This window comes from Notolabrus celidotus, chromosome 14 (genome assembly GCF_009762535.1).
Source record: "Notolabrus celidotus isolate fNotCel1 chromosome 14, fNotCel1.pri, whole genome shotgun sequence".
In the NCBI taxonomy this organism is placed as follows: Eukaryota; Metazoa; Chordata; class Actinopteri; order Labriformes; family Labridae; genus Notolabrus; species Notolabrus celidotus.
Window position 1 is genome coordinate 18,033,201 of NC_048285.1, and position 22,936 is coordinate 18,056,136.

Sequence of the window (22,936 nt, forward strand, 5' to 3'; positions counted from 1 at the left end):
GCAAGAGACAAAAAAGAGTAAAGGAGACATGTTTATTATTTAAACTATCACTTAAATAAAAAAGTGCATAGAAAATAAACATGATTAGAAACTTTTCTTTTTACACTTATGTACAACTTTGTTTCCTAATTATACATTCAACCAAGTAGTTTGTGGTTCATTTTCACTGTTGTGGTTTTCCTTCATTTTGTTATTGTGTACTGAAAGAATACTGTTTAAACGGGAGAAAATATGACTGTTAAACTCACGGATACTGTTATTACAGAGAGCAGGAGGAATATTGATAAGACAAAGGTATATTTCAAGGCATAAAAAACAAGCTTGTCCATGATCCATGATCCCTCTTTTTTGTTTTCTATCATCCGCGCCCTCTGTGACACGACTTCCCATCCTAGGCTGATAACTTCTGTACACAAGAAACAATTAGAAAATTACAAACAGGTTACGTACTCATCCAACTTCTCCCAAACCTTGACTTGTAAAAGAACAATTCAGGGTGGATGTTGCACAAAATAAATAAATTAAATGTTTTCAACATCAGCATTATCTCAGCATTATGACTTTCTATAAAAACAGTACATGATAAGTACAACAAAAGCTTCGGAGGAGAGAGGCAGTCTGGGAGACATGAGAGGTTTTTTCCAAAATGAGAAACGCCATTTTGGTGGGATCTTTCTGTTCGGTCTCCACAAACCAAACTCTTAATTTGTAGCACATCAAGTAAGCTGACTAAAAAATCCCTGTTAAACGTACAAAAAATAAAACAGAAAAACATTCACTACAACAACCAGAGGGAAAATAAAACAGAAAACAAATGGCTGACCCCAAGAAAGTTCACAACCACATTAATACAGTTACATTTCTTATCACATAAAACCGTTCCTTTCCAGAAAGAAATGAAAAAGAAAAACTGCAGCACTCCTTGCTGACTGAGTGCTAACAGGCACGGCAAAATTGGAACTGGATATCAATATACAAAAGAATGATGCACGTTAGTTTCATCTGATAGTACTGTAACACAAAACCATTATAGAGTACATTGAAACATTGCTATTAACCATTATAAATCTGCTGTTTTGCTACTGTAACTAAGTTTGTCTGTCCATTCCATATATTGTATAGATACTAAAGTACAAGAAATTGCTATGCATGTTTCCGTATAATATTGTCATGTATTTATACTATAATTACAGAGAATGACGGAGAAGGGCCACTGGTGTGGCGTGGTAAAATGAAGTCCAAAGAAACAACAGAGACCATTCCCTTATTGAATATCAGAGAAATTAATGCGTTATTGATCACTGAACCCTCTGACCCACATCAGAAGTGGATCTCAAGAAGTGAGTGGTAGACAGAGCCCTTTGCATCACCTTAAGTGTTGTTATCAATGTTAGCTTGAAGTGTAGAGCTAATCCAGAACGAACCAGATGTCCAACAGACAGAAACGCCACCGCTGTTCACACCTCTGTATTATTCTCAGTGCTTAAACTGCTGCTGCTGCCCAGTTTGAGGTCATTTCTACAAACTGACACAAGAACTGAAAACAAAATGTGGCTGACAAAGAATCTACATCATCACACGTCTGATGATGCGAAGGAGGAATATACATTCATTGTTGACCTTAGCAGCAGAACCAAGCAAGCCCAATGCAGGTGCAGCTGTACAACCAAGCAGCTGTCCTGTCAGTTAACAAAAGGGGCCCTGGAGACCTTGTCTGGGGCCCTGAATGGAAAAGCACAGCAGAGGTTTGTACACACTGCACCTTTAGGAAGGTATGGACTGCTGGTGTGGTCCCTGCCTTTACTTTGTTGCAGAAAAAGAGTCAAGTGCACTTCGCGAGAGCCTCATTCGCTTCTTTCAGGATTATTCAAAACCAATCCGGGTTGAGTTCAGTATTTGTATCAGGACCTCATGCACAGACTTTCTCAGTGACTCTGTGTGCTTGTGGTTTTGGCGTTGAAGTTGCATCTGTCTGGAGAAAGAGCTGAGTTTTTCCTATGTCTATTCAGTGCCTGTGTCACAGCAAAAGTGCAAACCACGATTGGTTTCAGTTCACAACAACAAGGTGCAGTGTGGAAGTGACTGCTTACGGCCTTTAGATCATTACAAAGTCAGTATGAACGGCGGACAACAATAAATTAATTCAAGAGATTGAAAAAAAACAAAAAAAGGACTATAGCAGATTAATTTAGCCACATAATGGAACCAGTCAGTCCAAACAGTCTGTCCAGAACATGAAGGCTTGTTAAAGAGAGGAGTCATTTACAACTAAGGCAAACCAAGAGTGGACCGAATAAAAGAAACAAAACAGGTGATTTCCAAATGTTGGTGAGAAACAGGAGCTTCCACCAGGAGTAAGTGTTTTTTCCCGAATAGACAAGTTGGCTGAATGGAGGTACGATGGATTAAAATAAAGGCACCTTTAACAAATTGAAACTGAAGAGACTCTTTCATTTTACATGTGCCAATTGGCGGTACACCTGTTGAAAAATGATCTATTGGTGACAAGAAAAACCTGATTACTTTGACTTGTGAGTGGACTTGATTCTTGGCTTGATGTGGTGTGTAGACGATAAGGCTGGAGAGAGGAGATATCTGCTCTGGATCAACAATCTAAACTCTCTCAAGTGCATAATAATAGTTCACATGAACTGCCAAACTGCCAGCTGGAACTGGAACAACATAAAGAACCTGTCAGCTTTGACCCAATGGCCTGGGATAGATAAAAGAGCTACTGGTGGACTGAACGAAAAGGGGACCAAGCCACAGACCAGTGTCAGTCTTTGGAATCAAAGAAAACATTCAGGCTACAAATTAATAAAATAAAAAAATAAAATAAAACTGAAAAAAAAAACTTTAAAAAGGCAGCGGAATACAAAACATAGAGACGAAGCATTAGTGTTTGTAAACCTCTATTTCCTACAAAAATGGCAACAAAATAAATACGATTTTTCAAAAATATAAATACCATCATTAAGTGCTATTCACTAGTGAGTGCTTTTTAAGTCTTTTTGTAGAAAAATATACATTATTTACATTTGTTTTTTAAAAGCAAGCATGATATTTCCCTGTCCATAATAAAAAGACAGATAACAGATTTTAAAAGACTCAATACAAAAAAGAAAATAAACATTTTCCATAGTAATGGTTATTCAAACAGGCCAAGAAGAAATCAAGCTTTGTGAAATTCAATTCAAGGGTGAGATGTTTGGTTCTCTTTGCTGCTGTGATTTGGAACGTGACTCAGAAGTCTAAGCTTATACCATTACCAATCACAAGTTGAATGATAACAACAGCATGCACAAACACAAGTGTTTCTGTCAAATTCATGGCTGTTAAAAGATCACAGCTCAAAAAATTAATTACAAATATGTCTACTAAAGCACATCAGTAGGGTTCTGCGGTCCCTCCGCTGTCAGTCCACCAGAGTCTCTAGCTGCCTCGCTCTCTCAGGCCAGAGGCTTAATCCCAACAATAACACGTCTACATATCCTCCAAGTTGTCTGACTACAAGTCCGTTTCAGTACAACGGTTGGTATCAACCATAATATCAACCTAACCGCTTATTTATTCCACAAACAAATCTTCATTTCTACCCCCTCTTGTCTCTTTTCTCTCTCTGTCCCTGTGGCCACTGCTCCCCCTAGTGTTTCCACCTGTACAGCTCTCATCAGCCTGCTGAAGTGGCTCCTATTTACAGTGTCCCCAGCTTTTTTTGAAAAAAGAAATAAAAAAATAAAAAAGCCGGGCTAGGGGAAGGTTCCACCAAATCATAACGGCTCTGAAGGCATCAGGGCACATTCAGACAAGGAGATGCACGTCAATAACAGCTGACACAGAAACTGACAAAAAGAAAAGGAAATATTATCAAGGTTCTAATTTTTCTTTCTTATGAAATTACTCTTCCAAATCCCTTCAACAAATTGCACTTTGGTGTAAAACGGAACCAAGGTCTTTGATTTTTTTTGTTCACTTCTCAGAAATAGTGGATCATAACATATTTGAGAGAATGAAGGAGGATGGGCCAATGTAAAAATGTTATGAAAAAGTAAACCTATAACCCAAATGTAAATTAGAGTAAATATTGCAATGTTGTGAAGGCTCAGACCGTTTCATTACACACCTCTGGAGGCGGAACTTCCCATGCCAAATGTAAATGAGACAAAAGGAGGCACAATGTTAGAATTTTTACAAATGGCCCCTCCTCCAAAATGGCCTGTCCTGTATTTACAGTATGACAGCTGTCTCTGTTGGGTTTCTGCTGCACCAGCAGCAGAAACACTGACAGAGCTCAGGCCTTGTTAAGAGTATGGTCCTCTGTGGACCAAGCCCACAAAACCAGCGTAAAGCCACAGGTGAACCCCTATATGGTGTCCTGTCAGATTATTGTAGCACTGCTGCTCAACAGACTTACAGTCCTCTTTAAATCTTCAGAAACAAGTATGTTTCAGTTGAGGAACTTGCGACACTTCTTTGCTCCACAGTTGCAGGGCAGCTTGTTGCTGGCGTCCTCGATGGGGAACTTGTAGTCATAGGTGAGCTCTTCTCCACAGTAGATGCGACGAGAGGCAAAGATGACAATATGCTTCTGGCTGTCCACGGTGATGACTCGAGAGTAGCAGTTGGGCTCACAGGAGTGGTTGATAAAGCGGGCAGCGTTGCCGTGCACTGTGGCATCTACCACCTCGTAGTCATCGATGCGAAACATGTAACAGCCAATCCCCTTTGAGGAAAGAAACACTGGGATTACATGTCTGATGTTTACCCCAATATGTAATACAAGCTATCAGATTTATGTCCACACGTCACCAGTTTAACTGCATAGCTTACTGTTGTAGCTATATACGGGTCATTGATTCTATAAAACCTGCTTATTTTGAATACAATTTCAGTACATTCAAATATTGAGATTTATTTTATTTTTAAGTATCTCAAACCCTTAAAATGTCAGGTGGTGCAACCGTCCAAGCAAGTGAACTGACTTAAAATACTATAAAAAATGTATTTTAATAATAATAAATTCAAATTAAAACACCGTGGCATGATTTTACATAAAAGAGCTTTGAAATAAACATAATTTCATAAATATCAATAGTTTAAAGGCACCTAAGGTTCTCAAACGTCAGGGTGGCACCACCGTACTCATGGACCTTTTATTTTGAAAGTAAGTAGTTATAATGGACTTCAACATATTAAATCATTCAGAGGACCCCAACTAATCGTCATGGCTGAGTAAAAAGGTTTGTAGATGTTTCTTAAATAATAATAGAATAGCTTTTATTAACTTATAGGTGGACGGTAACACTTTCCATGTCAGGTGGTACAACCAACCTAAAACTGTAAAAATTATATTTTATACCTGGCCAATAGAATGCAAAAATCCTAATATATTGTAAATAAAAAATAGACTCACAAAATACAAATGTGTAAAGCGCTGTAACCACTCTAAGGGATACTTCCTAAAACTTTCAGTTAGAATAAATGATAGGTAAGTACATATATTTTGACAAATATCTAGTTGCGCCACCTGACATTTTTTGGGTGTTCAAGTTAAGAAAAGGGTATAAAAAAAAAAAAAACTATTCAAACACTTAAAAACGTTATGTGTTCAAACAAGCCTTGTTATTATTCATTATTCCAGACACAAATTTATGCATTGAAACCATTCTGGAAATACTTTTAAAAGCATGAGAAATCATCTCTATCAAAAAAAATGTGCTCTACTTTTTCTACCATTTGCAGCATGGATTCTGCCTGAAAAGCCTTTGGGCTGGCAGTCTAAGTAAAGTCAAAAATAGTTTTAAAGTTCTCACCTTTCCATCATAATATTTCTCCCGTTTGTCAGTGAGCACAGACCGAATGACGTTTCCAGAGTATTCAATGACCATCTCCCCAGCATCAATGGTTTTCTTGCAGAACAGACCTCGGCCATGAATGGGAGACCTGCAAAATTTATCAACAACCACAACGGTTAACAGATCTCAAAATTATGGCCAACAAAAGCAAAAAATCTGATTGAATGTAACACAAAAAAGAACAACGTAGGCATAGCTGTTCTCACCTGAAGACTCCAACTGTCTCTTTAGAAGTAGTCTTGAGCTGTGTGAATCTCTCAGTCAGAGGAAGTTCGCTGGAGGCACGCCTGTGACACCAACATAAAGAAACGTATTGTGATGGCTTCTAAGTAACATTTAAATAGGCTGATTATGTTTTCTCTATGGTCTGCTACAGAATAAATACAGCATTTTTGGGCACTGTTACCGACCTGGCAGACCTGATCTGCCCTTCATCATCATCTTCTTCTTGCGGCCTGTACTCGGGAGGCTGGCGGTGTTTTGAGGCCAAAAAATTGAACATGTCAAATACAGACCTCCTGGAAGGAAAACAGATGGGATAGACAGCAGTCAGAAACACAAACACACAGGACGCAGCATAGTCGATGCGATGAAGGAACAGCCAAAGTCTCTTCCCAACCTGTGGTTGACCTCTGCACGAGCTGATCCGTTGGGGTTGATGGGAGGTTCGTCTGTTTCCTCTGGTTTGTGGAAGCGGAAACGGTAACTCCGGCAGTGTCTGGAGCCATACAGCTGCTCAAGTAGGAAGACCACCGCCTCATGGACAACTCCCAGCATTCTCAATCCATTCACACCTGGGAGGAGAGACGAATCACATACATGGTTTATCATCAAACTCATCAAACCCTGGCATGTCTACAAACCCCCTGAAAATGGAAAAAAATCCATTCTGCCCCTGTTCTGATTTCTCCACCTTTCTGTAAATGTGTGTTGAAACCAGCCGTTTCAGTTTTCTGTGTTTTTCATACGTCACAACGCCATCCGGTGTGTAACGGAAGTCAGAGCTCAGAGCTTGTTCAGCCCATAGACTGTATAAAATACAACTCAGCTCCTCCTCCGTTTTTCATTATCTGCACACATGTGTGCCAACAAGGAGCTTAGGAGGGAGGCATGCTAGTTGTAGGCTGTCTTAATAAACACAAAGGTCGGTTTTACTCCCCACGTCTGCAGATTTGAAGATCTAGTGGATGATTTTTATTTTTCATGGAAAAGTGCTAGCGCTAGTTAGCATAGCCACATAGCTACATGTTCGTCGCTGTGTACCAAGACACACGTCGACATACTGACAAATAAAACAACAAGAAACACAAAATCTGTGACCAATGGTTCAGAAAGGTCCTGCTGCAGGCGCCTCTCTGTCAGGATCAGATTCTGGATCAGATTCAGAGGGTTGAAGTAACGCGGGTCTGTGAGCAGCCGTGTATATTCAGCCAACATGTAAACATTAGATCAACGTGCTGGACAGCTGAGACCACATCCACTTCCTGAGGGGGCGTGGTCAGAGAGCTCATTCTCATCTAAAGGCACATACACAGAAAACAGCCTGTTCTGAGCAGGGCTGAAAAAGAGGGGTTTACAGGCAAACCAAAATCTGATTTCAAAGTGTTTTTTTGAGCAATAAACTTTAAAGACATGTTTTGGGGACCTCTTAGACCAATATATTTTGATGAAAAAGAGCATAATATGTCACCTCTAAAGTATGTGACAATATACAGTATCTATTAGTCTTTGTTGTTTAGTGTGATCAAACACCTCACCTTCAAAAGAGAGCTCTTTGAGTTGTGCGTTGGAGCGAGCTTCCTGCACCTTGTCAGTCACAGATTTCCAGGCCTCTGTAAAGTGACAGGCAGTTAGGAAGGGACAGCACAGTATTTCACTCACAATCAAACATCAATAGCACTTCCTTTGACCATGCATTCATGTCCAACTCAAGAAATATGCTGTAATTATCTGGGTTTAAATGGTCTTATTACTTCATCAAACAAGGACATTGATTCATACTTCATACAACCTGCCAGAATTTATATCATTGCATATCAATACAACAAATTTGGTAACTGAGGTCTTTTTCCTCTCACCTTCAATACTCTCACAGCGGATGTGAAACCCATCCTCGCTGCAGATCTCAAAGATGATGCCCTTCTTGGGTTTGCTATCCAAGGTGGTATCCCTGCTGTTGCCATCCTGGTCAGGTGGTAAAGCTACAGGAGGAGACCCAGCTCCCCCTGCTGCAGATGGTTTGTCTTTCCCGACTACTTTCCCAGGCATAACAGGACTCTCAGATGTCTTCTTTTTACCAAGTAAACTGTAAGAGAGTTAGAATAAGCATTGGGACTCTTCTATATGGTTTGTATGAAGACAGGTAGTTTACATGGATGACTTCATACCTCTTGTTGGCTGGCTTATCTGCTGGTTTGCCAGTGTCCATGGGTTCAGGGGACCTCAGCTCTTTGGAACTGCTTGCAAAAAAAGAAGGGAAGAATCAAAATATGATAATGAAAATAGAGGGAGAAATAGACAAAGTCTAAGTGAGATACTTCCCTTGCATGTACCTGAATCAAACTTGACATGCATCTCATAACTATATAATCCAGCCATAATCCTATTGTTGCATTTATAGATCATAAAAAACAATGCAAGGAAGTATGTTGTTTAAAATAATCTGTACACAAGTGATCTTTGGTTAAAAAATGATAGGAAAAGAAAGCAAGAAAATCAAACCTTGTAAATAAATGCAAAAAGGCAAAATAAACAAGCTCTCTTTTATGCCAAAAATAAATTAAAGAAAGTCCTCGTTATTCTCAATGTCACTTTAATTAAGCTGATACGATTGGAGAATGTTTTCTGCTAATTTATCCCCATGAATGCAGGCTAAAAGGAATAAATAGAAAACATAACAGAGAAGCATCTAAGGCAGCTCACCTTGGGTTTGAGTGGAGTCGTCCTGTAGGGTTGCTGTGATGCTCCTCTGCCTGAGATGCTTTGAGCTTCTTCCCGCTGGTTGTGTCTGAAGTCTGCCTGCTCCTCTTTGTTGTCTGTTTGCCTTTTTCTGATCCAGAAATGGCTGCAGAGTTAGGCGTCCTCTGTTCTAACGATCTGGAAATCTGAGTTGTTCTACTGCTCTGGGAGTGTGCGGAGGAGGTAAACACTCCGACAACACGTCCTTTGGTGGGGCTCAGAGGGGTGGCGGGGCTGGGGGCCAGAGTAACTGTGGTGTTTGGATTGGAGTCCAACGCCTGGGCTCTGTTTGCAAACTGAGACTGATGCTGTAAGTGGCTGCCCTCTGAGTCTCCGTGCTGGGTGACAGCCATGCTGATAGTCTGTTGGGAGGGGAGGACGCAGATGCTGCTAGCTATGGATGTGGAGCTAAGCTGTGACATCAGAGGGGCTCCCCCGGCTGACTGAAGGACCATCGGCTGATCAGACAGGCCCAGGCTGTGAGTACTGGCTTTAAACAGGAGGCTGCTAATGGGCCCTGTGATCTCTGCCGAGCTGAGGACAGGGGTGGAAAGAGACACTGAGCCTGGTGCAAGAAGGCCTGCAGCACCACTAGGGGGCACAGACACCACATTCAACACAGACTGGCTGGGGTTGAGACCAGAGACAGTGCAGGGTATGAGGTGAGTGGAAGAATCATGACCTAGGATACCAGACTGAGTGGTACCTTGTATCCTCTGCTGAAGAAGAGTAGTTGGCTCAAGGTACATTACCCCACCTGATTTTGGTCTCTTGATAATATTAGGAACCTTGCGCTGGGATGTGGAGAGGGTGCCTAACTCTACCAGGCTGCCAGGTTGGCCGGGGATGCTGGCAGTAATTTGAGGAGAGGACAGGTTAATGAGGGTCATGTTGGGGGGAGCAACTTCAGATGGAGCCAGAGTAGGCTGGCTACGGGAACGCGCCAACTTTTTGCTCTTTCTAGGCTGAAGACGAGAGATGGGCCTCTTCTTGCCATGAGCGGACGCGAGCACGGCTGGAGAGGAGATGATTGAGGATGGACTAGACACTATGGCGACACTATGTCCCAGGTCATGTGGTCGACCAGCTTCTGAGACCAGAATCTGGGACTGGTCATGGGAGGGCAGACCAATGAGAAGCCCAGAAGTGGTGCTTGGGATTCCTGTCTGGAAGCTGGCCTGTGTGGCTCCTGTGAAGGTGTGAATCTGGGAGGCGTGCGACATGGTGCCCAGGACTTTACCACCAGCAGGAAATATCTGCTGGGCTGTGGATAAGGCTGTATTTAACCCCGTAGTGAGCGTCATGGGCCCCAGCACTGCAGAAGAGCCAGCTTCCATCACTCCTGCGGCACTCATTTTTTGTGTGACACCGTTAGGGACTGTCTGGAGGACATAGAGAGGCTGGAACTGCTGATTGACCACAATGAGCTTATCAGGGCCTGGTTTGATGACTGCTGGACTGGAAACCTGGGTCTGGGATGGTCCTGGACAAGGAACTGGACTCGGACTGCCTGCAGCAGATGCTGGAAGGTACTTCTGCCCCTGAAGGGGCAGCGAGGGAGAACTCGGCAAACCAGGGGTACTAGAACTCCTTGGAACATCCTGGTTACCTGGAGGTTCAACCACCTGACCAATGGCAGGGCTAGGAATGAACTGCTCTGGGGTCATGTGACCTTCTGTGACCTGTGTATCCCTGTTTCCTAAAGTTGTTGCATCATGCTGATTCTCTGATGGTGACACACCTGGCCCTGTTCTTTTCTTGTCCCCACTCTTCTCTCCACTGATTGTGTCAGGGTCAGAGGTCAAACCAAGCATAGTGCGGTCTGTGGTATCTGAGATAAGGCTCCCAGCAGCGGTGTGGTTCTGACTGGTGCTGACAGTCGGGCTGCGTGTGGTCAGCACAGAGAGGTCAGAGGGCAGCTCCAGAGGAAGATATGGCTCCTCTACAGATATGGAGCTGTTCACACTACTCTCCACTACTCCTCCACTCTCTGTGCTGGGCAGCGGCTGTGAAAAGTCGTCGAAGAGAATGTCTTTAGGTCGGTTGACATCCACACCAACATAGCCCTCATCCAGCAGCAGTTCAGAGGACGTCGGCTCCGACTGCTGACCCAGAGCCTGCATGGACATGGAGGGTGTGTTGAGGACAAACTCCATGATGTCTGACGGCAAAATGTTCCCGCAGTCATCGCTGTTGTTGTTGTCAGAGTCTGACTTGAGTAGGTCTGTGCTGAGGGACAGCTGGGCCTCCAGAGGATCCTGACCCTGAGTCTGCGGCTGGGACTTGACCCCACCTCCTAGAGGAAGACAGTTTTCTTTTTGGTTCTTTCTGCCCTCTCTCGTATTCCCGCTCACCGCTGCGCTGCTGTTGTCAGCCTCTTTGCTCGTTTCGTGGGAGTCAGGTTTCTCTGTGTGCCTTTCCCTGCCCCTTCTCCTCGACGTGCTCTTGTGTGGGGTGGACGAGGAGGTGGCTGTGGTGGTTGTGGTGCTGGTAGTGCAGATACTGGTGTCACTCTCAGAGCCGTCGTCAACGCCATCTAGCTGGCTGATGTGTGGCTTGCCCAAAGTCCTGGTAAACACAGCAAAAAAGAAAATGTTAGATTATAAGAGAAGGCAGGAACTAGTCAAAATAATATTAGTTTCGCTAAACAACTGTGTTTACTTACAAAGCACTCAGCATGTCCTCCTCAGTTTTTCCTTGAGCTCTTTGTTGTTGCTGCTCCTCATCTTTTAGGAAGCGCTGAAGCTGGGATCCTCTGCCCAGACACTGATCTATCCCTTCTATGGACGGCAGACCCTCACCAGGGTTGATTATTGTTCTGGTGAAGTTGTAGTAATAAGGATCTTTACCCCTCTGCTTCATCCCACTGTCTTCCTCCTCTCCACTGTCCCCTGATGAAGATGTAGTGCTCATATCATCGGCCCCATCCACCTGCCCTTCAGCTGACTTCTTACGGCCACCAGTCCTCCTCTTAACCATGGCTCCAGCTGCATCCCCGCTGCTATAGAAGGGAAGATCCTCCTCACCGTACGAGCGAACGGCGTAGAAAGGCGTGAGACCGAAAAACATGTTGGAGCGAGCACGGGCACTGCGACGCGGGTAACGCCGCTTAGCCGACCCTGACCCATCGCTGTCATCCTCGTGATGTTTGTCATCCATTCCTCTGTCCTGGTCGTCTTCTGGGCCGTCGTCCTTGTCCTCTCCTCCTTGAGCTAGAAGGCTGTGGCGATCTAGGAGCTCGCTTCGTGAACGCTCTTTGCGCCGGTCGTCTTCCTCTGTCTGAGTCTGGGTGTCGGATTCAGAGCTGTCGCTGCTGCTGGCGGAGGGTGAGGAAAAGAGAGCGGAGCGGGCAGAGCGACGGGTTCCCTGGCCGGCAGGAGTGATTGTGGATGTGGGGGTGGTGGTGGGGCAGGAGGAAGAAATACCAACAGTGCTGGTTCCATTAGGGTCGGTTTTGATATCGGTCTTAAGTGGATTTACAGCAATGGGTTTACTTAATCTCTTCTTCTCTCTAGAGAGCTGGTTACCTGTTGGTTTAGTATGAGACTGGGAGGAGGTCTTCACTCCTTTCTCTGAAGCCACACACCCCTGCTGCAGCTGCTGCAAGTTGTCCAAACTGGAGCTGTTCTTCCTCTCAGGGCAGGAGTAGCTTTCTCTGCTCTTTGAAGACAACCTGTCTCCCCCCTGGTTTTCCTGCTTCTCCCCCTGAGCCTTCCCATGGGCTTTGGTGCTGTTTCCAAGCACTGGAGCTTTGCTATTGCTGCTGTTGTGAGAGCTGGGGTTTGAAGCGTGGGTCTTGGAGCTGCCCATCGCTTTTGTGTTATTGTTGAGAAGAGGGATTTTGTTAGTGCTGTTGCTGTTTTGGAGACTCTTCTCTCGTTCGCGGTCTTTCGAAACCTCTCTGCTGCCTGCCGTCTTCACTTTGGGGTGTTTGTCTTTGGCGGCTGAGGCTGCAGCTGGGGAGGGCAGATGCACGGAGCCTCGCTTGACGACATCTTCTTCTGCTGGTGTCCTTGACTGCCACAGAGGCTTCATAGCTGCTGCTGCTGCCACTGTGGCTGGACCTGATGAGTAATCATTTGATTTGCGTGAATTTGACTTCTGAAATGATGCCTGTGGGGAACCAGATTTCCCACCCACAGAGTCCTTATGGACTGAAGCTAGCATTACATTTCCAGTGCCACTACTACTCTCCTTCCCTGAGCTGGGCTTGTCCTTTGACTGGATCGTGTTGGAGGTTGATGTGGACCTGTGACGAGGCTGCGGAACATCCTGGTCTTTGCCTCCGTGTTTCCCTTGCTTTTCTGCTTGCTTGTTGCTGCTGCCTCTCTGCTGAGCTGTGAGAACAGCAGTGCCTACAGGAGGGGAGGACTGACCTGAGCCTGCAGGTGCGAGTCTCAGGTTTTTACTCTCTCCTCCAGTCTGTTTGGACTGACTGCCAGCATTACTCTCCTTCCCTGAGCCAGAGTCTTTGTTTTTCTCTGTGCTTCTATAACTGGAATCTCTTGAGGGAGGTCTGCTCTTTTCAGAGTCTCTGCTGGACAATCTGTCTTTACTTTGACCTGAGTCTTTTCCTGTTTCCCTGCTGTATTGTCTATGCTTCTCAGACTCCCTCAGAGTTGTATCTCTACTGAGCGACCGAGATTTTTCCAAATCCTTAGACAATGATTTGTTCTTATCCGTGTCTCTATTGCTTGTCTCTCTGCTTGCCTGCCTTCCCTTCTCAGAGTCTCTGTTTGCTTGTCTCCCTTTTTCTGAATCTCTCAAGGGATCTCTACTGAGCGCTCTCCCTCTCTCATATTCTTTGAGACCTGAGTCTTTACTTGATGTCCTCCGCTTCTCTGGCTCTTTGGCTGGTATTGTGTCTTTGTCAGAGTCTTTCTGCCCAAGTTCCCTGGAAGATCTGAATTTGTCTGAATCCTTAGAAGCTTGGTCTTGACTCGTTACTCTCCCCTTGTCTACATCCCTGGACCCCTGATCCCTGGATGGTTGTGATCTGTTTCTATCTGAGGAAAACAGTCTGCCTCTTTCTTCATCTCTTATGACTGGATTCTTTGCGGAGTCTTTGCTGAGGTGTTTGGACCTTTCGGGGTCTCTGGCTGGAGAAGGGATGAGAGGTGGGGGTGACGTGAGGGGACGTGATGTAATACGCGGTGGGGAGGTCATTCCTTTCTGCCTGTTCAGCTGGTGGGGAGGAAGGGAGAGAGAAGGGGAGCTATGGCGACGGGAGTCAATGTTTCGCATGCTGGAGTTCACCAGGGAGTCTCCTACAGTCACAACTTCATGGCTTTGGGGCTGGGAGGTCCCTCCTGTAAAAAAAAAAAAAAAAAAAGGAGTCAAATGAAAGCTGAGACAACTCCACGGAAGGCTGGAACTGCAAATAATTCAAAATAACCTGTGCTCCAGAACCAAATCTTCAAAAGGTTTTAAACATAAACACAAACTCTTACCTGGAGAGGGCATGGGCCTGGGGCCTAGTGAGCGCTGACAGGGGGGATAGCTAGGGTGTCTGTTCCTGGTGTAGACCCTGAGCTTGGGGGTGTTGGAAGGTGAAAGGGTGTCAGAGCGTCTTGGGGATTCAAATGGATCCGGAAAATCTAAAACATAAAAAGGGAGTAAGATTTTAAGCCAACACATTAAAGACACAAAATGTTAATACACTGTCACATTGTGAGCCTAACTTTGTAAAGTCACTGTAGGCTGTAGGTCACCTGTTATGGGAGGACTGTGTGCTATTGTGCGATTCTCCTCAGGGGCCATCATGTGTTTCAGGTCAGACTCCACCACTGGAGGGTGACAAACCAGGATCCTACAGGTATACACACAGCGCTTTCGAGCATCCAAAGTACTCCAGTACACCCTTGAACACCTGGAGAGAAGAGAATTCATTTAGTTTGACTTAATCAAATTGACATTTTTAATTTCCTCAAGCAGTTAGATCTGCTCAAATTGAGTAGAGAATAGAGACAGGGGCACTTAAAATAGCAAGTGTAGACTTTCAGATGGATTAAAAAGGTAAAAATAAAACTTACTGGTATCCTACAGGGAAGAGTTTGCGTTTGCAGTCTGAGAGCTCAGTCAGTATCCCCAAACAATCAATGGTCATGGAGCCTGCAAGGATTGTTTTTCAGTTAAAGCTCAAGAGACTCTTAAGAAGAAGTGGATGTTTATTAATGAAGATTCAACAATAATCAGCCTACCTATCATCATGTGGACATTTTCAGGCTCCAGTCCTGCCAGCCACTTCCTCCTGAGACTTATTCCCTCTAGATCCACCAGGATTCTGCGGGTCACCTCAAATCCAGACACCTCCTAAAGAAAAATGTACAAACAAGAGAAATGTGAGGAGGAAATGAAAGCATGAAGTCACCAGCAATGTCCAGCTATACAGGACCCAGTTACTTACTTCTCCCTTGATGAGGTCTCGATGCTTAGGACAGTAGACTTTCTTGTCCTCTAGGAAGACACAGTGGCACTGGCGGGCACACATGAAGTGGTAGTTGCTGGTGCAAGAGGTGAAGCAGCAGCCGACTGTGGCCCCTGGTTTCTGACACTTCTCACAGCACTATAGATAAAGTACAACAGGTTGTAAATGTCTGTCAGAGAAATAAACATGATGAATAGATTAGGATGTTAAAATGGGGCGTATCATCTTACCAGCTGTTTGCCCCTGAGGACAGCCATGTGAACATTCTTCAGAGAGCCGTCGTCGTCCTCAAACACCTCGGCCGACCACAGCGCACAGTTGACATGCGCCCACTCGTTCTGACTGATGTACAGCAGCCTGCCTCCCTCCTGAAACAAACAGCCATGTTACACTAGACACAAAGACTGTATTATGAGTGTAATGGAGAGAAAACTGTGATGTCTGACTCACGTTTGTGTTCTCGTCTCCATACTTCAAGCACAGAACACATTGCCTGTTATCACTGATGCCTGGTGGAGGAGGGAGCTCTGGGCTGTCTTCACGATCTGAAGAAAATAAATAAAAACGTTTGAATTTATAAAAGTGACAAGATATAAAAAAGAAGAAGCTGTTTTAATGCATATATCTGTCTCACCAGGTAGGAGTGGAGGCAGAGGGGGCAGAGGGGGCAGAGATGGCGGGAGAGGAGGAGACGAGGCTGGAGAATCTGGTTCACCGGGGGTTTTAGGTCGGGGTGCTGGGATGATCTTTTTCATGGGGTGGGGGTGTTCGGCACGGGAGAGCTCCTGTCTCTCCTGCCACTGGGCGTAGTTGTGGTCAAGGGATGGAGGCAGCACAGCATTTGGAAGGAGCCCACTGCTGTGGAACAACAGAGAGGCAAAATTTATAGACATTCAATTAGTTATAACATATCAAGTTGTTATTGCTTGGTTGCCTGAGCACTGATGTAAGAAAAACGAAATCCCAAATAAAATAAAAGCTTTAGAACCTAGATTTAACTCCAGTAAAGTTTTAAGATGTGTAACAGCCTCAAAGAACAGAACTCAAGAGTGTAGTCTGTGTGGTGATGATCTCTTCAATAAACCAAAACTAAGTTGCATTGAGTGTGCTGCCTTCCATTTGCCAACAACTTATGCTTAATAAGTATGAAGGAACTGAACAATCAATTCCAGGAGCTTTGCCAACATACGTTTTGCCAAGAGAAGCCAAGCTACATAATTTGTTTGATGTGAAGTCTCATCCTTAATAAGCCATCAGAGACTTAACAGGCATCCAAACTGATAATGGCCACAGGATCAAGTGGATGGATCATTGCTTTCCCGACTGGAGCACTGATACATAACGCAACAGACCGAACTGACAAGTAAACCACAATTAGACCACAAATATGAATCAGAGGGCCTTCAAGTGAAATGTGACACTGTTACGGTTTGCCTCCCACAATGCCGGGAGTATAGGCAGGCTGAATGGTGTGGGGAAGCTCAAAGCTAAATATAAGAGAGCGAGTGTTTGAGAGAATCCAATATGCAGAACAGTAACACCATACTGTTTAGTGCAAGAGTAGACGATTGGCACGAAATTAGCCTCGAGCAAATCCTTCGTATAATGTGTAATGATAGGTCTTTTGTCTCCGCTAAATAGGATAGATTATTCATTACGATCACTTCACTATAAGTCATTGATGTAAACGCATATGCACAAGACAATATCTGCTGTCCTCCTACAGTATGTTTCAAATAATGCTTTCTGTTTTGAACAAACTGCACTGTTGAGTAGATATTTTTACAGGGATATTCTGAGTGTCTGGACCAATGCTATTTTTCCTTGCAAATGCCTAACTCCATCAGATAAACTGCTTCTCTACATTTATATCTCAATAATTATCAGGGCTTTCAGGGGTAATAGAACAGAATTAAGAGTGAATGAAATAAATAAGGTAAAAAAGTTTGCTTTGTCTAGTCCTTCAAGCCTCTGATTTCCATTTTTCTAGAAGAATTCTTATTCAGTTGTACGTCGTAGAGTAGAGAAAGCAGTTTAGTTGTGTCTTGTAAACCAGCTTAAAAGATAGTGATTTAAAAAAGATATGCTGATCTTGCTTTTGGCTGTCATTGCCACTATTTTTACTCAGAGGCTGTTTGACAGTCAGCCCACACATTTTATAAATATTAGTTCACTGCTTTCTCGTTCCCTCAGAGGATGGTACAACATCTTCCAGATAAACCACATCTTACTCGTCTTTTCAATAATTACAGACTTGAAGTTCTTCGAAAAACTGCGTGACTTCTCCATGATCTCTGGGCAGGTTCATGTTACAGGAGTATTAAATTCTAATTTTCTTCTCTGTAATTACAGACAAAACTTGCACTGCAAGTTTAGAAAATAAGCACGTCACACACTTCAGCGTAAGCTTGAGAACACAGCTGGATAAATGACACAGATTGCATATTGATTTTCAGATGTAAGCATACTCTTGAGATTCATATTACCTTCTTATACATCCTGAAGTCTGATATTATGAATGTTATATATGTCATAAAAATAAAATGCCAATACAGCTATTATGAACCTACTGTAATAAGTATGATTGCTTGCTTAAGTGGGATAAGCTGCTAAGAAAAGCTTATGCTCAATCAATCAATCTTTATTTGTATAGCGCCACAAACAACAAACGCTATCTCAAGACGCTTCTAAAAACAGAGCAGTTCTAGACCGTACTCTAAGTTAATTATTAACAAAGACCCAAAATTAAGACAGGATATGATCCAGTCCTCTCTTACTGACAAGACTCAAACTCATCTTAATCCACCATGAGCATTACACCTCACAGTATTTAGCAAGTTACGGCAGCAAGAAAAAACTTCCTTTTAACAGGCAGAAACCTCGAGCAGAACCAGACTCCTGTTAGACAGCCATCTGCTTTGACCGAGTTGGGTTGGACAGAGAGAAAGAAGAGAATAAGAGAGAGAGCGATGATAGTGATGAGACGGATAGCCGTAGTAGTAGGACTTGGCCTGGGAACCGAAGGGTTGCCGGTTCGAGTCCCTGTATGGACAAAGTTTGGCAGAGTGGACTGGTGGCTGGAGAGGTGCTGGTTCACTGGAGAGGTGCTGGTTCACTGCTGAGGTGCGCTGGTTGATGGCAGCATCCTCACTCTGACATCTCTCCCTAAGCATGTTCACTACATGTGTGTGCATGATTGTATGTGTATACGAAAAAAAAACTGTGTAGCATGTCCAAAAAAAGTGAAAAAATGTCCCCCATGGGGCTTAATAAAGTAACTTTCTTCATAAAGTACCTTTCTAGTAGTAGTAGTAGTAGTAGTAGTAGTAGCAGCAGTAGTAGTAGTAGCAGCAGTAGCAGTAGTAGTAGCAGCAGTAGCAGTAGTAGTAGCAGTAGTAGTCGCAGTAGTAGCCGTAGTAGCAGCAGCAGTAGCAGTAGTAGTAGCAGTAGTAGTAGTAGCAGTAGTAGTAGCAGCAGTAGTAGCCGTAGTAGCAGCAGCAGTAGCAGTAGTAGTAGCAGTAGTAGTAGTAGCAGTAGCAGCAGTAGCAGTAGTAGCCGTAGTAGCAGCAGCAGTAGCAGTAGTAGTAGCAGTAGTAGTAGCAGTAGTAGTAGCAGTAGTAGCAGTAGAAGTAGTAGTAGTAGCAGTAGCAGCAGTAGCTGTAGTGGTAGTAGTAGTAGTAGTAGTAGTAGTAGCAGTAGCAGCAGTAGCTGTAGTGGTGGTAGTAGTAGTAGTAGTAGTAGTAGTAGTAGTAGCAGTAGTAGCAGTAGTAGCAGTAGCAGCAGTAGCTGCAGGATAATGTCCACTCAACAGTCACCTCGTAATGATATGCACTTACTTGGCAGAGACGATTTGCTTTTCCCACAACCTGGACTCCTTCACTTTGAACCAAGGGAAGATCCGATCCATTTGCTGAGACAGAAAATATTTCAGAACGTTAGCAAAAATGCTGCTAAAAAACGTGTGCAGACCATCATTCAGGGTGAGGGTTTGTTAATGACACCACAGCTCAACAGAATCTTTTTTAACAGCCGGTAAAGAAAAGGTATGTGGACTGCAGTGGAAAGGATACAAAATTAGGAGGGAAAAATGTATGGCATTAAATATATTGTGATATTGAACTTTTGTAATCCTTGATCGCTGAGTAAATTGTCAACAAAAAGGTGCAAATTTGGGTTTCTTAAAAGTGAGGAGACACAGATTAAGACTTTCATCAAAACATGCTGTGGAGAAACACAACAAAAATGTTCAATTAGCTGTAGAGAAACTTTTTGGATACGTATTTGAATGTTGGAAGCCAAAAATGTTTTATGGCTCTGAGCTACATAACATTTACTTTATAAATCTTGGGCATTCATAACTAAATCTTTTAATCAGACATTTTAGTCATCCTTAGATATCTTGTTGAGCTTGTTGAGCAAGATAAACTGGTATAAAACATCTGAACTCTAGACCCCACTGATAACCCTCTAAAGTTCAGGAACTGCTTCATTCATTTACCTTTACTTTCCAAACAAAGTTTAAGTTTCTTTATGTCTCTTGTAAAGGTTCTTACCCGAGTGAAGAAAGACTTGACCATGCTGTTTGCTTTCCTGCTCTCAGGCTGGCCTCCATCACTGCTGATGGCTGTCTGAATGACCCGCACTATGTCATCACTGAACTCCAGCTGAGAGAGGGAGTAATGATATCAGACACACACATGCAGAGGAGTTATTAATAAAGTGAAGTTCTGATGAAAATTACATACAACGGACTGCATTCATCACAGTAGCAGTCTTTTTTAATCCATCATTATATCGCACGGACATAACTGCAGATTCAAGAGACGAGGACACAGACAACTGAAATGTAACATGAAAGAGATGCTTTGCAGCTGTTCTTTAAGAAGACTGCTTTTCATGTCATCTGAATCAAACTTTGTCATCTAGAGCATGCAACAAATACTTTTTCAAGTTCATAAAATGATGACAAGTGAGCATGCCTCTAATGAATGCACAGTATAAATAACAACATTAACTGCTTTTAATACAGTAAAAAGAAGGACACAAAGCTCACAGTAAAGACAACACACTTACCACTGAATTGTATCGGCCTTGATCCATCTTTTTCTGAACGGACTCCAGGTCTGGAGGGGAGTCGCTGGGAGTTGTGGGGGTGACTTCTGTAAGAACTGGAGGATCTGGGCCCTCGGGAGAACGACGGGATGGAAGACTCTCCTCTGTCTCCGGGTTCAGCTCTGGAGGCTTCACCGTCTGCATCAAAGCCAGTGTGTTATACACAAGGTGAGCGTCCATCATTGTTTGATTTCTATTCATGATCCCAGAACTAATAAAAGGTACTGTATCTCACTAGTGTAAAAATTAGGGATGCACCGAAATGAAAATTCTTGGCCAAAACCGAAAACCGAAAATGAGGAAACCAAGGCTGAAAACTGAAAACCGAGACACCGAAATAAATTCTTATGACAATTATTAGTAGGGAGATCGGGGACAGTTGTAACATTTCACTCCTCGGATTTGAGATTAAGCCATGCATTTTCTGTTTGTGCGGCACAGGCATTTTCTAGGATCTTTATCCTCAAATGTGACTTTAAAAAAACATCTTTTGTAAGTCCTTAAAGAAGTAAGCTTAGAAGATTTATGCCACTTTGTAATGTTTTTTTTTTTTTTTTAAGTCAAAGGGAATATAACTGTTTAATACTTTAATGAAAGTATGTTGTGAAGACAGAAAGGGTAAATGTTATTTATTTGTAAATGCACTGGCCATCCCTGCCTATGTGAGAGCCTCAGTTGGGCCATCCCGGTCAAAAAAGCTCTGGACACGCCCCTGCCCCTAGGCCGCTCTGTTCTCCTTCTCCTGCTCTGTGCGCTTCTCCGTCTCCAAGCGGGTTCTCCGCATCCATCGCGGCCTGGATCATTTCTCGTGCGCACTGCTTTATTCCCACATCCAAGTAATGATCTTTATAACGCGGATCAAGTACAGTCGGATGAAGTGCAGAGGACCCAAATAGATCTCAGTGAAACGTGTGCTGACAGACTCTAAGAGTGTACTTTTCATTGTTTTCACTCCGTGGTCCGTCTCAACCTCTTTGCTTAGAAGACGCTTTAGCGCTTGAATTAAAGGAATAACGTCTGCTACACATGCATCAGAAGAGCTGATCTCTTAAGTTAGCTGCTCAAAGGGGGCAAGAAGAGAGGGAATGTTCTCTATTAAGACCCACTGGTGTGCAGTGAATGTTGCGGGGAACTCGTGATCTGCGCTGCAGAACTCGCTTTTGCACAAAGCAATCCAGACGCTGTTTTTGCTTGCGTCATCACAACATTCTGTTTCGGCCGTGTTGTTTCGGTGAAAAAAGTGTTTCAGCCGAAAACCGAAAATGCACATTCGGGCCATTTTCTGCAGAAAATTTTCGGTGGCCGAATTTTCAGTGCACCCCTAGTAAAAATGTATGAAAAGTATGTGAACTTCAAAAACATCTCTAAATAGTCATGTTACAATTGAAATCACAGCACAAAGAGCAACAGTGTTTAAATTCCAACCTGTCTGTAGCGCAGCAGGTGTGAGGATGTGCGTGAGTTGAGCAGTGCAGTAAGGACGTGGCGAACGCAGCCCTGGAGCTCCCTCTCCAGCGCCGTCCTCCACTCAGCTGGATGGCGGTCAGTACATTTGGTACATGTGTAGGCAACGCTCTCCGGCAGCTTTGATAGCAGCTCGTACATTTCATCTGCATGACAGGCAAACATGACAGGTCATCATTGCTCCCATTATTAGGGTTTTCTGCCTTTCATCAGCATGACAGTGTGTACAGGAGAGACTGTCACTCAGCAGCATACACACTGACAACTGACAAGACAAATGAAGTCCAACAAGTGCTGATAATGCTGCATACAAAGCTCTACTTGTGAAGAACATTCAGTTAACTTGTGTTTAAAATACCTGGCTCTTTTAAGGGCCAACTGACCTGTCAGATTCTCACACTTTGCATGAACCCAGTGGTTGCAGCGTCCACACTCCATCATCTTGCTGTCATAGTCATCGTCATCATAGCACTTATCACACAGTGGACAGAAGTTTCCTGACAGAGGGAGTGGAAACAGGGATTTGAATACTGCATGAAGTCAAAGTTTTCTTAAACCATGGGCTCAAGGCTTCACAGGCTTCTCACTTACCTTTTGCAAAGAGTTTGGCACAGTCATGACACATGGAGAAGTCATGTGACCACTGGGCGTCCCAGGATTTCCCAGGTTTAGTGGCCCCACAACTCTTACAGCGCACACACTTGGTGCAAACCTAAAAAGAAAAGGAAACAAACAAGGTGGTAACTACGTGTTAGAAACTTGCAAGCATTTGTTTGAAAAGTCAGAGTGGTGTGAAAGAGAGTCTTTTAAGAGGGGCCCATGAAAACAAGATACACAAAGGTGAAACTCTTAACATGAAGATACATGAAGGTGAGAGGTTAGAGAAAAGTGGTAGTGAAGAGCGGAGTGTGTCCATACCCAGACTCTCTTCTTCTTTGTGGGTCTGGTAGGGTGGTTGGGACCCAGGCACTCTGGGTGATAGCTGTTTCGGCACTTATCGCACTCTAGCAGCTGCTGCTACGGTGACAAACCAAACGTTTCGTTAGTACAGAAGAGGCCAGACAAACAACTCAGTTTGTTTACATCAAATAATGAGTGAAGACATCACAGGGGGCATACA

At 43.7% G+C, this 22,936-nt stretch overlaps 1 protein-coding gene across 3 annotated transcripts in view; it reads right to left on the minus strand.

The window, feature by feature from the left end:
- Positions 1–18: 18 nt before the first annotated feature.
- Positions 19–22,936, minus strand: part of kmt2a (lysine (K)-specific methyltransferase 2A) — a 49,582-nt gene continuing 26,664 nt past the window's right edge. For 2 of the 3 annotated variants that reach the window (XM_034701257.1, XM_034701255.1), the window contains exons 10-34: positions 22,735–22,833; positions 22,408–22,528; positions 22,200–22,313; positions 21,778–21,962; positions 20,314–20,490; positions 19,794–19,904; positions 19,077–19,150; positions 15,875–16,098; positions 15,691–15,785; positions 15,471–15,608; positions 15,220–15,378; positions 15,014–15,125; positions 14,846–14,924; positions 14,525–14,682; positions 14,264–14,410; positions 11,479–14,122; positions 8,778–11,381; positions 8,243–8,311; positions 7,934–8,160; positions 7,613–7,687; positions 6,475–6,649; positions 6,266–6,373; positions 6,062–6,142; positions 5,814–5,943; positions 19–4,723 (exon numbers count right to left, since the gene is read on the minus strand). In XM_034701257.1, the coding sequence (XP_034557148.1) occupies positions 4,448–4,723; positions 5,814–5,943; positions 6,062–6,142; positions 6,266–6,373; positions 6,475–6,649; positions 7,613–7,687; positions 7,934–8,160; positions 8,243–8,311; positions 8,778–11,381; positions 11,479–14,122; positions 14,264–14,410; positions 14,525–14,682; positions 14,846–14,924; positions 15,014–15,125; positions 15,220–15,378; positions 15,471–15,608; positions 15,691–15,785; positions 15,875–16,098; positions 19,077–19,150; positions 19,794–19,904; positions 20,314–20,490; positions 21,778–21,962; positions 22,200–22,313; positions 22,408–22,528; positions 22,735–22,833 (8,382 nt within the window). In that variant the 3' untranslated portion in view covers positions 19–4,447. Of the gene's footprint in view, positions 4,724–5,813; positions 5,944–6,061; positions 6,143–6,265; positions 6,374–6,474; positions 6,650–7,612; positions 7,688–7,933; positions 8,161–8,242; positions 8,315–8,777; positions 11,382–11,478; positions 14,123–14,263; positions 14,411–14,524; positions 14,683–14,845; positions 14,925–15,013; positions 15,126–15,219; positions 15,379–15,470; positions 15,609–15,690; positions 15,786–15,874; positions 16,099–19,076; positions 19,151–19,793; positions 19,905–20,313; positions 20,491–21,777; positions 21,963–22,199; positions 22,314–22,407; positions 22,529–22,734; positions 22,834–22,936 lie in introns of all 3 variants that reach the window. The other variant, XM_034701256.1, reaches the window with a different exon arrangement.